At 43.4% G+C, this 14635-nt stretch overlaps 1 protein-coding gene across 8 annotated transcripts in view; it reads right to left on the bottom strand.

The window, feature by feature from the left end:
* Window positions 1-10070: 10070 nt before the first annotated feature.
* The window catches only part of pkn1 (protein kinase N1), a 40684-nt gene continuing 36119 nt past the window's right edge, over window positions 10071-14635 (bottom strand). For all 8 annotated transcript variants that reach the window (XM_004918882.2, XM_012953134.2, XM_012953135.2 and 5 more), the window contains 7 exons: window positions 14056-14232; window positions 12440-12502; window positions 11904-11980; window positions 11370-11512; window positions 10991-11098; window positions 10822-10902; window positions 10071-10614 (listed from right to left, as the gene is read on the bottom strand). In XM_004918882.2, the coding sequence (XP_004918939.1) occupies window positions 10411-10614; window positions 10822-10902; window positions 10991-11098; window positions 11370-11512; window positions 11904-11980; window positions 12440-12502; window positions 14056-14232 (853 nt within the window). In that variant the 3' untranslated portion in view covers window positions 10071-10410. The remainder of the gene's footprint in view (window positions 10615-10821; window positions 10903-10990; window positions 11099-11369; window positions 11513-11903; window positions 11981-12439; window positions 12503-14055; window positions 14233-14635) is intronic.

The following is a 14635-nucleotide window of genomic DNA, read 5'->3' as shown; positions in this document are numbered from 1 at the left end:
CTTAGTTTTTACCTTTCCTTCTCCTTTATTAAGCAGGGCTTCCATGAGTATCTAGAAAAGCTAATAGTCAAGCCATCTGCCCTCAGGCTGGGTCACCGCAACCACTACTCTAGAGCCAATCCACAAACCAAAGTACTGGGAGGAAACCGGCAACTATCTACAATCTAACATGATCACTGGATGATCTGTCCGATTGGTCCAAACTTGGCATACATGTCAACTCAAGACTGACCAAATCCGGGCATGTACTGCCCAGTGTTTCTATATAACTATATAACGTATGTTATTGGAATATATAGTAACCTTCTGGTGTCGTAACCGTAAAAGTTCTTTTTTAAGGAATTCATAGAATATTCTCCAGAGGACAATTTATAGTGATGAACATTCTTTGAAAGTTGAATATCTACGTGCTTTATCAGAAGCCAACATTCCATATAAAAAAAAAGAACACTTCAAACACACGCGGCACAATTACAGCACGTGCGTGCCAGAGGCATCCGATCATGCAGTGTTACATCCCAAGTGCTGTTTTATCTGCTGCATCTTAACAACAACTATTGTTTATTTTTTATTTATTTCCTTTTGTTTGTGTAATTAAGAGCCACAGCCAAATGTAAAAAGACTTGGGGAGCAACACAAGCACCATAAAAGTTCATGGAGGAGCCAAATAAGGGCTGTGATTGGCTATTAGGGGCCTCTATGCACCCTATCAGCTTACAGGGGGCTTTATTTGGTAGGAAATCTTGTTTTTATTCAACCAAAACTTGCCCCTAAGTCAGGAATTCAAAAATAACTCCCTGGTTTGGGGGCACTGAGAGCAACATCCAAGGGGTTGGGGAGCAACATGTTGCCCCTGAGTCACTGGTTGGGGATCAACGGTCTAATGAAAGTTTGAAAAGACGCAGAAATATTTCTTTTTCTTTTGCTTTTTATTTCTCCTAGCTTCTATGGAGGAGGCACTGACTCAGTTTCAGTCTTGTCTAAACTACCATGTTCCCTTACAAGCACCTTTACTAGAGAGAAAACAACCCCAACCTTCACAGTCTCCACTCTTTCCAGTTCATTAATAAACTATAAGGCCAGAAACTAAATGTTCAAGGTAAAGCCTTACCAGGCACCTATAAAGTACTTGCAATGCCCACCTCAAGGTCATAAATAGACATTTACCACCACTATCCTTCAGCCAGTTCTCTATCCAAATATTATGCTCTAGGCCAGGGGTGGGCAAACTTTTCGGTTCAGGGGCCACACTGGCTTTTAAAATTTGACAGACGGGCCGGCCCAACACCAGACGCCGTCCCATAGGTTTTGCGTCGCTGTGCTTACATGCAGTCTTGATGCCAAATCTCGCGTGATGAGACTTGCAGAGTCAGGATTTTCTGAAAGACAGAAGCGTGAGGTTTGCTGTTAACTTTTCTGAAGGCATGAGTAGTGATCTGGGACTGCGGCCTCTGTAAAGGTCCCCATACACGCTGAGATCTGCTTGCTTGGCGAGATCGCCAAGCGAGCGGATCTGCACCCGATATCCCCACCTAGGGGGAGTTAAAAAAAATACTATATAATACTATACTGGCGGAAAGGGGCAGTTGGTTTGGGGACCGCATCAACGAGCCAATGTGGTCCCTGATCCGACTGTATTTTCTAACCTGGCCGATCGATATCTGGCCGATTTCAGGCCAGATATCGGTCGGCCAGGCCCCTCGTTTCTGCCCCTACATGGGCAGATAAGCTGCTGATATCGGTCCCTTGGAATCTGCCCGTGTATGGGAACCTTTAGGAAAAGCGAGACACACCAATCATCGGTGGGCCAGATTAAAAAGACCAACGGGCCAGACGTGGCCTGTGGGCCAAAGTTTGCCCACCCCTGCTCTAGGCCAACACTCCTTCATTTAATTAACCTTCTGTGTGGCACCATATCAAATGCTTTAGCAAAGTAGATCACATTCACTGCCATCCCAGAGTCTAGGTTTCTGCTCACCTCATCTTAGAAGGAAATTACATTTTTCTGGCAGGATATCACAATGCAAAACCACATCTTTCCTAGTAGGTTCCTGAACTACCTGGGACATAAAGTTGTCATTTGGAATATTTACAAACCTGTTTGGTTTTTTTCTGGCTTGGCTACCCCATTACTCTAGTCAGTGTGTTGATAATTTTATTAATGCATAATTATAACATAACTAAACATAAAAAATTTTAATGCAAAGGTTAATTGCTACTTCATATGCACATAGAGTATTCATGTAATAATGAAAACGTGATTTATAGAGTTGCTAATGTACTCCACATCTTTCATGTACATATAGTAATGCGCAATGGTTAATTCATATATATATGCCATATATCAGCGTTACCCCATGAGTGATCCTTCAGCTGTTGTTGGACTTTAGCTTAAAGGAGAAAGAAAGGTAAAAACTCAGTAAGCTTTATCAGAAAGATCTATGTAAATACAGCCATAAGCACTCACAGAAATGCTGCTGCTGAGTCCTCTGTCAAAAGATTTCTTGTGTCTGTAATTCATCTGCCACGCAGCTTTCTGCTCTCTCCTGCTCCCCCCTCCCTCAAGAATGCTAAGAACTCACTGCCACCCCCTTAGGAATGTGAATCTGAGCCAATCAGCAGGAAGCTGGCTCATAGGGGCACATTTACAAAGGCACGCGTATTTTTGCCGATTTTTTCGGGCGTCCACACGACTTTTTCGTACGGCGCACGACTTTTTCGTACAGCGCACGACTTTTTCGGACGTTTGCACGAAAAAATCGGAAAGGTTTTACCGCTGTTTACAATTGTTCGGTACGAAAAATTTGTGACTTTCGGATCGCCAATACGATATTATCGTGACTAATACGATTTTTTCGTAAGCATTTTCGTGATATTTGCGATCTTCCAAAATTTTCGTTTCCAATACGATTTTTTCCCATTCGTGATTCGGATTCGTGGATTAGTAAATGTGCCCCATAGTCTTACTAACTGAGCATGTTCACTAGGTCTGGGTCTTGGTGCAGGAGCGAGGCATTATGGGAACTTTCTCAGTGATTTTTCTTCCTGATTGGCTTCTGATCTTCTGAACAGGAGAAATATGGGGAGACTTAAGGGCACTATTGAGAGAACTGAAGGTATGCCTGCAGCTTGAGATTAACTCTTTATTAGCCTTTCCTTCTCCTTTAAAGCATCCTTTAGCTCTCTGATGATACTGGGAGCAGCTAGAAGTTTGCAGGTTGGCCTAGCACTATATATATAGGTGTGAGTCATCCTATTGGTGTCAATCAAACCCCAGTGTATAAAAGGCTGGGTACAAGCCACCATATTTCTCTTGGAACCTCTCAGTGAAGTGAGGCTGTATCCCAAAACCTGTGGTGGGAGGCTAAAGAGACCCTGAGGAAGGAGCCTTCAAAGAGAGCCCACATCGAGAAGATGATGATTACACCATAACCATAAGGGGCCCATTTACTTACTCACGAACGGGCCGAATGCGTCCGATTGCGTTTTTTCGTAATGATCGGTATTTTGCGATTTTTCGGATAATTGTTGCGACTTTTTCGCAGCTTTCGCGCCGAGTTCGAAAGATTCGGATTCATTCAAGCTTCAGTATGGTGACTTTCCTTGGGCCGGGTTGGAGCTGCAGGGTGCCATTGAGTCCTATGGGAGGCTTTCCTTGGGCCGGGTTGGAGCTGCAGAGTGCCATTGAGTCCTATGGGAGACTTTCCTTGGGCCGGGTTGGAGCTGCAGAGTGCCATTGAGCCCTATGGGAGGCTTTCCTTGGGCCGGGTTGGAGCTGCAGAGTGCCATTGAGCCCTATGGGAGGCTTTCCTTGGGCCGGGTTGGAGCTGCAGAGTGCCATTGAGCCCTATGGGAGACTTTCCTTGGGCCGGGTTGGAGCTGCAGAGTGCCATTGAGCCCTATGGGAGGCTTTCCTTGGGCCGGGTTGGAGCTGCAGAGTGCCATTGAGCCCTATGGGAGACTTTCCTTGGGCCGGGTTGGAGCTGCAGAGTGCCATTGAGCCCTATGGGAGGCTTTCCTTGGGCCGGGTTGGAGCTGCAGAGTGCCATTGAGCCCTATGGGAGACTTTCCTTGGGCCGGGTTGGAGCTGCAGAGTGCCATTGAGCCCTATGGGAGACTTTCCTTGGGCCGGGTTGGAGCTGCAGAGTGCCATTGAGCCCTATGGGAGACTTTCCTTGGGCCGGGTTGGAGCTGCAGAGTGCCATTGAGCCCTATGGGAGACTTTCCTTGGGCCGGGTTGGAGCTGCAGAGTGCCATTGAGCCCTATGGGAGACTTTCCTTGGGCCGGGTTAGAGCTGCAGGGTGCCATTGAGTCCTATGGGAGGCTTCCAAAATCATGCTAAGTCTGAACGTTTCGCCCGCTGCTTACGAGCGCACAATACGAAAAAGTCGCGACAAGATACGAGCGCATCGTAATGGCTACGAAAAACTCGCGTTTTTTCGCGCAAATCGTATTGGTAACGAAAAAGTTGCGACAATTTCCGCAAAGTTGTAAAGGCGCCGAAAATTCGCAAAAAATACGAAAAAGTCGCAAAATGTTCATTTTCCAATCGGAATTTTCCCAATTCGGATTCGAATTCGTGTCTTAGTAAATGTGCCCCTTAGTGTCAATGCCCTCAAGAATAATAATAGTGACACTGTGCATGTTGATACCAGTAACTGTGAACACTAAAACCACTGGCTTCAATGCACAGTTGCCTATTTCACCCCATTTTGAGCACATTCCTAGTCAGAATCTCTGAGAGTTCTCCCCAGAGTAAGCCAGAAAAGTGGATCTGGAAAGAGCTTTACAAGAAATAGCAGTTGTGTATAAAAGTCAATTAGCCAAAGGTAACTAGACAATTCAGCAGAACTGTAAAACAAACCAGCAAATACAATATATTACTTATTGATGATTCCGAGGCAAAATAGATCATAAAAGCAACAGCCCCCCCTTTAAAAGACATCTCTGGGGGGATATTTGCAAGTGATAACCAATTATCGGCAGATAATAACAAATTATATCCACTTAGTGGGATATAAAACAGCCTGATCAGAAGGAAGCTCATCTCACTGGAGGGCAGCCAAATATGTTGTAACTCAAAGTAATATACCGCCAGCAAGCGGATCTAAATGGCAGCTAAATGCCTAATCTCACCCTAGCTATTGGCGCTAATTATAATCTGAACTTTGCTGTCTCATCTAGATTTATAGAGAGTAAAACACAGAAATGCCTTCCAATGTCTAGCTAAAACGATCATTAAAATAACAATGGAGACATTCTCTAGACTAGAGACTAGAAATTTCACATGGGGCTAGCCGTATTCTTAATTTCGCAGGGTGCCACAGCCATGAGACCTGTACTCTGATAAACTTCAGTCACACTTTACTGCTGCGCTGCAAGTTGGAGTGATATCACCCCCCTCCCAGCAGCCAATCAGCAGAACAATGGGAAGGGAGCAAGATAGCAGCTCCCAGTAGGTATCAGAATAGCACTCAATAGTAAGAAATCCAAGTCCGGCTTGGGACTCCTCCAGTTACATGGGAGTAGGAGAAACAATAGGTTAGCTGAAAGCAGTTCTAATGTGTAGCGCTGGCTGAAAGCTCAGACTCAGGCACAATGCACTGAGATGGCGCCTACACACCAATATTACAACTAAAAATACATTTGTTGGTTCAAGAATAAAAGTTGAAATGGCAGAGGGAATTATTTGCTATGTAAACAGTGTCATTTAGAAATAAAAAATACCCCATAAAAATCATGGTAGGGTCCCTTTAAATGCAACCAACAGCTCGGTCCTGCTGACTGCTCGATTGGTGTATCCTCTGATCATTAGATTACCTAGTAACTCTATATTCAGCACCAGTCCATCGGTGGCGCAACTAGAGAATGTTTGGCACCACAAAAAATCTTTTATGCCCCTCTACAACTAGAAAAGTGAGACGAGACATGACCTCCACAATAAAACGGCACGTTTTAAGTGTGCACAAGAAGGATCTTGTCACAAAAATCTCGAATATACTTTGGGTATAAGAATACTCTCTCTCTGGCCAGGCTGCGGGCACAGGAATGTTCTGGCCAAATGAATACTATGGGCATATACAGTGGAGGAAATAATTATTTGACCCCTCACTGATTTTGTAAGTTTGTCCAATGACAAAGAAATGAAAAGTCTCAGAACAGTATCATTTCAATGGTAGGTTTATTTTAACAGTGGCAGATAGCACATCAAAAGGAAAATCGAAAAAATAACTTTAAATAAAAGATAGCAACTGATTTGCATTTCATTGAGTGAAATAAGTTTTTGAACCCTCTAACAAAAAAAGACTTAATACTTAGTGGAAAAACCCTTGTTTGCAAGCACAGAGGTCAAACGTTTCTTGTAATTGATGACCAAGTTTGCGCACATTTTAGGAGGAATGTTGGCCCCACTCCTCTTTGCAGATCATCTCTAAATCCCTAAGGTTTCGAGGCTGTCTCTGTGCAACTCTGAGCTTGAGCTCCCTCCATAGGTTTTCTATTGGATTAAGGTCCGGAGACTGACTAGGCCACTCCATAACCTTAATGTGCTTCTTCTTGAGCCACTCCTTTGTTGCCTTTGCTGTATGTTTTGGGTCATTGTCGTGCTGGAACACCCATCCACGACCCATTTTCAGTTTCCTGGCAGAGGGAAGGAGGTTGTCGTTCAGGATTTCACGATACATGGATCCGTCCATTTTCCCGTTAATGCGAATAAGTTGTCCTGTGCCCTTAGCAGAAAAACACCCCCAAAGCAAAATGTTTCCACCCCCATGCTTGACGGTGGGGACGGTGTTTTGGGGGTCATAGGCAGCATTTTTCTTCCTCCAAACACAGCGAGTTGAGTTAATGCCAAAGAGCTCTATTTTGGTCTCATCAGACCACAGCACCTTCTCCCAGTCACTCACAGAATCATTCAGGTGTTCATTGGCAAACTTCAGACGGGCCTGCACATGTGCCTTCTTGAGCAGGGGGACCTTGCGAGCCCTGCAGGATTTTAATCCATTGCGGTGTAATGTGTTTCCAATGGTTTTCTTGGTGACTGTGGTCCCTGCTAATTTGAGGTCATTAACTAACTCCTCCCGTGTAGTTCTAGGATGCTTTTTCACCTTTCTCAGAATCACTGACACCCCACGAGATGAGATCTTGCGTGGAGCCCCAGAGCGAGGTCGATTGATGGTCATTTTGTGCTCCTTCCATTTTCGAACAATCGCACCAATAGTTGTCACCTTCTCTCCCAGCTTCTTGCTAATGGTTTTGTAGCCCATTCCAGCCTTGTGCAGGTCTACAATTTTGTCTCTGACGTCCTTGGACAGCTCTTTGGTCTTTCCCATGTTGGAGAGTTTGGAGTCTGCTTGATTGATTGATTCTGTGGACAGGTGTCTTTTATACAGGTGACTAGTTAAGACAGGTGTCCTTAATGAGGTTGACTAATTGAGTAGAAGTGTCTAACCACTCTGTGGGAGCCAGAACTCTTAATGGTTGGTAGGGGTTCAAAAACTTATTTCACTCAATGAAATGCAATCAGTTGCTATCTTTTATTTAAAGTTATTTTTTGGATTTTCCTTTTGATGTGCTATCTGCCACTGTTAAAATAAACCTACCATTGAAATGATACTGTTCTGAGACTTTTCATTTCTTTGTCATTGGACAAACTTACAAAATCAGTGAGGGGTCAAATAATTATTTCCTCCACTGTATATGACTTGGTTACAAACATGCTCTGGGCATCTGAAAACGCTGCTGTGGGCACTGCTTTTATCTAGGTAGGTGAATGTCTTTTTCACAAAAACTACCTGGACAAAACTATGCTCAAGATTCATATTGACAAAGATAAGAGGTCCTCTGCACTTGGATCTTCTCCCGATAAGTCCACCTACAGGTTAATTCTAACATTTGGCTCTAGGGCCAAATGATCGAATTAAAACGGCAGGCATAGGTGCCATCGGTTTGGGAACCACATCAAGGAGCCAATGCGGTACCCAATTCCACAGAAAAATCAAACCTGCCCAATCAAGATCTGCCCAATTTCAGGCCAGATGTCAGTCGGGGTGGCCAGTCGTTGGTGCCCATACACGGGAAGATAAGCTGCCAAATTGGTAGAAAGGACCGATATCGGCAACTGAAATCGGCTTGTGTATGGCCACCTTTACTGTCTCCTGTCCCATCATTCACTTCATTGTGTTGGCAATCTGAAGTTGATTAGGACTGGGTATCTCATGTCACATTAAAAATCAAGCCCCCCTCACCTTACACTGATCATTTTATACATTTATTACAGATCCATGCTTTCACCTGGCATGTATAGGGTTAGCACTACGCTAAGCCTGGAACATGATGTTGCACAGGCTCATTGGTCAGTTCAGTGTAATGGGACATGTTTTGCCATGCTGTACATTATCTTACAGAGCCCCAGTCCATCAGTTAGCTATCCCAAAAGTTGTTTTGTGCAAATAGCCATGCCACATACCAAGCTGCCTCTGAAAGGAACGTCCGCACAGAAGAGAGGAGCGTGGGTTTTTTTTTATGACACTAGCCAAGACTATCACATGCAAAGTCAAGAGTGAAGGTCGCCATTGCTGGAATAATATTTATCTGTAAATTGAAAGAGGTTTTGAGCCAGCAGATTAGGCAGCGACTTCAGTCTATGTGTGTATCTGACAAATTGAATCTCCCTGCCAGTATCAGAGGTTAGGCAGATACCAATGATGAAGGAATAATGGTTCCAGTAAAAGCCAACCTTAAAGAACGTGTAAATCCTCCCCCCAAAAAAATGTATTCAGTGAACAGCCTCTTTGAAATATTTAAACTCCAGCCACTCCTGTTGTCCAAAGCTTAAAGGGACAGTAACACCAAAAAATGAAAGTGTATAAAAGTAATTACTATATAATGTAATGATGCCCTGTACTGGTACAACTGGTGTGTTTTCCTTAGAAAGACTACTATAGTTTATATAATAAAGCTTCTGTGTAGCCATTGGGCAGCCATTTACAGGAGAAAAGGCACAGGTTACTTAGCAGATAACAGATAAACCCCATTATATTCTACAAAGCTTATCTGTTATCTGCTATGTGCCTGTGCCTTTTCTCCTGTTTCCCAGCTTCAATGGCTGCCCCCGTGTAGACACAGCAGCTCATTTATATAAACTATAGTAGCGTTTCTGTTGTAAACACACCAGTTTTACCAGCGCAGGGCAACTGTACATTATATTTTAATTACTTTAAAACACTTTCATTTTTTGGTGTTACTGTTCCTTTAATAGTAAGGCTGCAACATCTCCTTAATCACTAAGGATTCTGTCTCCTCCTCTAACCCCTCTCAAACCCCTACATCAGAAATGTACTTTGCCTCTTGGCTAACTGAGCATGCTCAGTTCTTCTCAGCTCAAATTACTAAACTTGCCCACCTGTCTAGCAGCCAACGAAGAGGTGACATTGTTGGTTTCTATAGAAATTCTGCTGTCTGGCTGTATACTCTTCTGGAGAAACATATTTTTTCTCCTAACCTCTTCTAATGAGCTCAGCTTAACCGTTACAGTGCTCACAACAAGCAGGACTTAGCAAAATAAGTTCTGCCTTTGTAAGCCTGCATTCTTGATTGCAAGAACTTTACAGAGTACATTTGCTGTTTGCAGGTGTAAATGTAACGGATGATGTCTCAGAGGGAAAATGGCCACTGGGTGAAAGCTATTTGTTTTAGGAAAATGTGATGGTGCTGGCAAACGGAGGGGATATATGCATTACAGGCTTGGGTGGGGGAGATGTGCTACAAATGTAATACATGGTAGGAAAATTTAGGGTTAACATGTCCTTCAGTATAACGTACAAAGATATCCTGGTCACTTCCATGCTTCAATTTCTTCTTTCAGCACAATAATGCAAAAAGTGATATCTGTACAAAACCTGGGATGACTTATATGTTCTATTATATCTGTAAAACCCAATGCTGGTATCAGTTTAAAATCACAAGGTACCTTATTAGATTCATACTTCTATGTATCTCCTAAGCTGCTTGTGGGGAAATACAATCTGTATATAGGAGCCCAATTCAAATACAATAAAGGAAAGCTACATAAAATGTTACAAAACAATTTTATTTACATGGCTTTCCCTGAGAGAGCGCAGAGGAGCAGAAGGGACAGAGGGGCTGGAAGAGTCAATAAAGGAAAGGAGAATCCATATCCAACTTTCAGGTACTCGGCCAATTATCCACAAGACTTCATATTTGGGGGCTGGATTAAAATAAAATCATTAGGTTTTACAGAAAGTCAGTGGAATCTGTGGGCAAGCCAAGGCTACATTTATCTATTAGACATATCTGACCCACAGCTTGAGCTAGAGAATGACACAGAAAACATGAGAAGGGGAAAGGAAAAACAGAAAGAACTGCACCCACTTATCAGCTCTACCCCCTTACGCTCCCTCCCGCACATAGTCAAATCCGTGGAACAATTCTTGCTCCTCAGGCTTCAGAAGTCGAGGCTCCCGTGGAGGAGTCAGTTCTGGCCCCTCACATGTGAATTCGGGGTCAAAGTTACTGATGTCGTGTGGCCCCTTCACACATGGGGTAAAAGGAGGTGGCAATCGACGGGAGAGGAGGGCTTCAAAATCCATTTCCTTGACGGTAAAGAGAAATGTGTTGGGATAAATTACACACACATTTGGTTTTTGGAACCATATTGTCATCTACCAATGCTTACAATGAGGTAGGACAGGGCAACAGGTCTTAACAAAACCTTTGCTTCAAAATAAAATACTCCCTGTATATATCAGTGGCATTATACTATAGAACTGGGGCTGATACCAATACATTTTATTGCTAACCTTGAAAAATGGCTGTTTTTTCACATCTTCAGCGTCTCTTTCCCCTGATCCTAACCGTCTTTCAGGATTCCTGCGCAGGAGCTGCAAGGAGACAAATGTAGAAAGGCAGATGATGCATGGATCCCAAGGGACAGCAGACAAGGCTGGGGAGAGCAGACAAGATGCTCACCCGTCTCATGACGGCAATAGCTTCGGCAGAGAGGAAACGTGGGTAACGAACTTCATCGTTAACAATGCTGTCAAACACTTCCTCCTCCTCATCACCTGGGAATGGAGACTAAAACAATAAAGGCATTAATTACTGAAAAGACAGAGAGAGACAAGGAGAAAAAGACTTATTGGATGGTGGAAGAGTAAATGGTATATATCTGTAGACATTTTTCCTTGTCTCCTACACTAGCTGACATTCTAGGATGCATTAAATATGGCAATGACGTCCAACATGGCAGAGTACAGTCTGAAGCAATATACAAAAGAGAAGTACAGAGACATCCATAAAGTACAATACCTATGGCTGCGTCCAACATGGTCAGGTGTTCCTGCCTTACCTCTCCAACCATCATCTCATAGATCAGGACCCCAAATCCCCACCAGTCGACAGCTCGAGTGTAAGAGGCATCTGTGAGGACCTCTGGGGCAAGGAACTCTGGCGTGCCACAGAATGTGGAGGTGCGGTCAGATGGGCCCATACCTAATGCACACAATCACAAGAATAAACGATGAGACAATGAGTGGGACTGTGGGTAGATGTCAAAGAATGCAGCTATGGAAAAGAGCCAGAATTAGAGAGAAGCAGCAATGCAAAACTCGTACTCGCAGGAATGTGACAGAACTCACAATACGAAAGTCAGATTTAATCCAGAGTTAGGCAAGGTTAATAAACTCTGAACACTAAAGATGACTTAGCTCTATACATAGACATAAAACTTGCACTATATCTGAGATACTGCAACTGGGAACCAGCTGTGAAGTTTGAGGTGTCAATAGAAAGAATGTGAGGGAGACATGGAGTATCAGCAATGCGAGGAAGAGCACGCACACCCCAGCCAATCATCTCTCAGAACCTCAGTGCCTTCACTGACCCTCTTTGCAGAGACCATAATCAGCGAGTTTCACATATCCTTCTGAATCCAGCAGTAGATTATCCAGCTTGAGATCCCTGTGAGAGAAGCCAGAAATCTGTTATTCTCCAGCCTCCCACAAATGCTTGATGTCTTTCTACGTCAGGGTGGGAAATTTCTGTGCCTCAACAGCTTACAAGATGTGTGTCTTTGTTTTACAGAATTCTATTTTCCACATCCTTCACTCATGCCCTACAGTGTATTTGCCCACATATCCATACCTTATATTCAGCATCACTCCCTAAATTATCTTTTCCCAATTAATATCTGAATGAGTTTGGGTAGGGTGGGAAACCACATCGGAGCATGAATGCACCCTGTGGCCAACAATTCTGTGTAGACCTCCCATTAGACTGAATGATCGGCTTAATGATAGGACTGACTTATCACTTGGATAGATGTGCTCAGCTGGTGACCTTAAGTACATAACTAGCTTAGCTCCAAACTACCTGTTTCGGGCCATTTCTAACTAAACATTCTCCGATTGCTAAACTCACCTGTACACAATGTTCTTGCTGTGCAGAAACTGTAAGCCCAAAAGGACACAGGCAGCGTAGAACCTGAAGAAAAGCACATGTAAAGGGTAAGAATATATATATATATGTATAGGCATTACACTGACATAGTGTACATCAGGGATCCCTAACCTTTTTTACTCAGCAAAAAAATCCAGTAGCATACTGAAGATGCAAGCCGTGAAAAAATTGTATTTTATTTGCCCAAGTACATATAAACAAGCAAAGAGCAACGTTTCGGGACCCTTTCTCAAGCTAATAGTGCACTATTTAGTGTGCAAGTTATAAAGGTAGTGAAATGGGTGGGGATAGAGAAAACCTCCCCTGCTCCAGTGATAGCATGGTTAATTACAACAATGTAACCCCATATGTGCATACTAACAACCAGTCCTTAAATATTCTTATATAAAAAATGTTAAAAAGCATACAAATATACGTTTAGTCCACATTTGTGCAAAATTAGAGATCATTGTGTCAAATATCAGCATAGTGTATAACTGGAACACTCATCTCTGAGATCAATGTTTATCTTTAAGTTACTAACTAGATAACACTGGATACGCTGAGGGTGGAAGACTATTCCAGCATACTACAATGAGTCTCAGGGAGGTACTGAGTATGATGTGCTGAACTAGTCCTCTAAACGTCTCAGAGATGAGTGTTCCAGTTATACACTATGCTGATATTTGACACAATGATCTCTAATTTTGCACAAATGTGGACTAAACGTATATTTGTATGCTTTTTAACATTTTTTATATAAGAATATTTAAGGACTGGTTGTTAGTATGCACATATGGGGTTACATTGTTGTAATTAACCATGCTATCACTGGAGCAGGGGAGGTTTTCTCTATCCCCACCCATTTCACTACCTTTATAACTTGCACACTAAATAGTGCACTATTAGCTTGAGAAAGGGTCCCGAAACGTTGCTCTTTGCTTGTTTATATGTACTTGGGCAAATAAAATACAATTTTTTCACGGCTTGCATCTTCAGTGTGCTACTGGATTTTTTTGCTGTTGGATATTGACCCCCATGCAAGGTGAGGTTCTTCCAGTATTTGCACCTGATACCCGTTTGGGTAAGTTAACAGAGGGTTGAGCTCCCCAATACTGCTATTGCTAACCTTTTTTACTCGTCAGCTGCACTTAGATGTAAAGGTGCTGGTGAGCCACAGAAACATAAAACAGTTCTTTGAGGATGCCAAATAAGGGCTGTGATTGGCTATATGGTAACCCCATGTGGACTGTCAGCCTGTAGGAGGCTCTGCTTGGAGTATAACTTGTCTCTAAGCCTGAAATGTAAGAATGGCACCTACTTTGAGGCCACTGGGAGCAATATCAAAAGGGGGTGGTCAGCAACATGTTGCTCTTGGTTGGGGATCACTGGTTTACATGATTATATGTTCCTCAGGGAAGGCAACCATTTGAACTTAGGTTCCAGCTTTCTCTTACAAATAGAGCTGGGAATTAAACAGCTGGGCTGCGTAATGCTGCCTGCTAGCTCCAGTGGTTGTGGAGGTCGCACTTACCCTTCATACCACGTGAGGGCCACACACCTACATTTTGCACAATACATATTTATTACCCACTCACATGGCACGTGGCTGGCTGAACACCTCGCTGTGGATATGCGTCATGAGGTCTCCCCCTGCCAAATAGTCCATGACAAAACAGACGTGCTCCGCAGTCTGGAAACATCCCAGGAGGCTAAGCAGGAACGGGTGTGAGGCAGCACTTACTGCAACAAACACGCGCTTCTCACACAGAAGGCTGGGGGCAGAGAGGAGACAATTGTTAGATGGAAATGGAACAGATTCTGAACATTGTACAGCTGCCCAATAAAAAAGGGGGTAACTAAAAGAAGAATGACCTGCAGTGCACCTGTTCATCCCACTGGCTGCTGGTTAGGCCCGATCTTATTGCATTTGCCTGTCAGTGTTTACCTGCTGTCCATGCAACCCCACAGAAATGAACAGAGGTAGAAAAGCTATTACAACTATAGACTCTGGATGGATTTCCTCACACTTTGGCCTTTTTTGTATGCCCCTGACGAAGACCCCCCTCTTTTGGTGGGGGTCGAAATGCGTTGGGTTTTTCATGTAAATAAATAATAAATTTGCAGATACTTCTGAGTTCTAAACATGTAGGTGATGGCTTCCCTTTAATCTTTGTC

This window comes from Xenopus tropicalis, chromosome 3 (assembly GCF_000004195.4).
Source record: "Xenopus tropicalis strain Nigerian chromosome 3, UCB_Xtro_10.0, whole genome shotgun sequence".
Taxonomy (NCBI): Eukaryota; Metazoa; Chordata; class Amphibia; order Anura; family Pipidae; genus Xenopus; species Xenopus tropicalis.
Note: the sequence above shows the minus strand (reverse complement) of the source record. Positions and strands in the feature narration are given on the sequence as shown.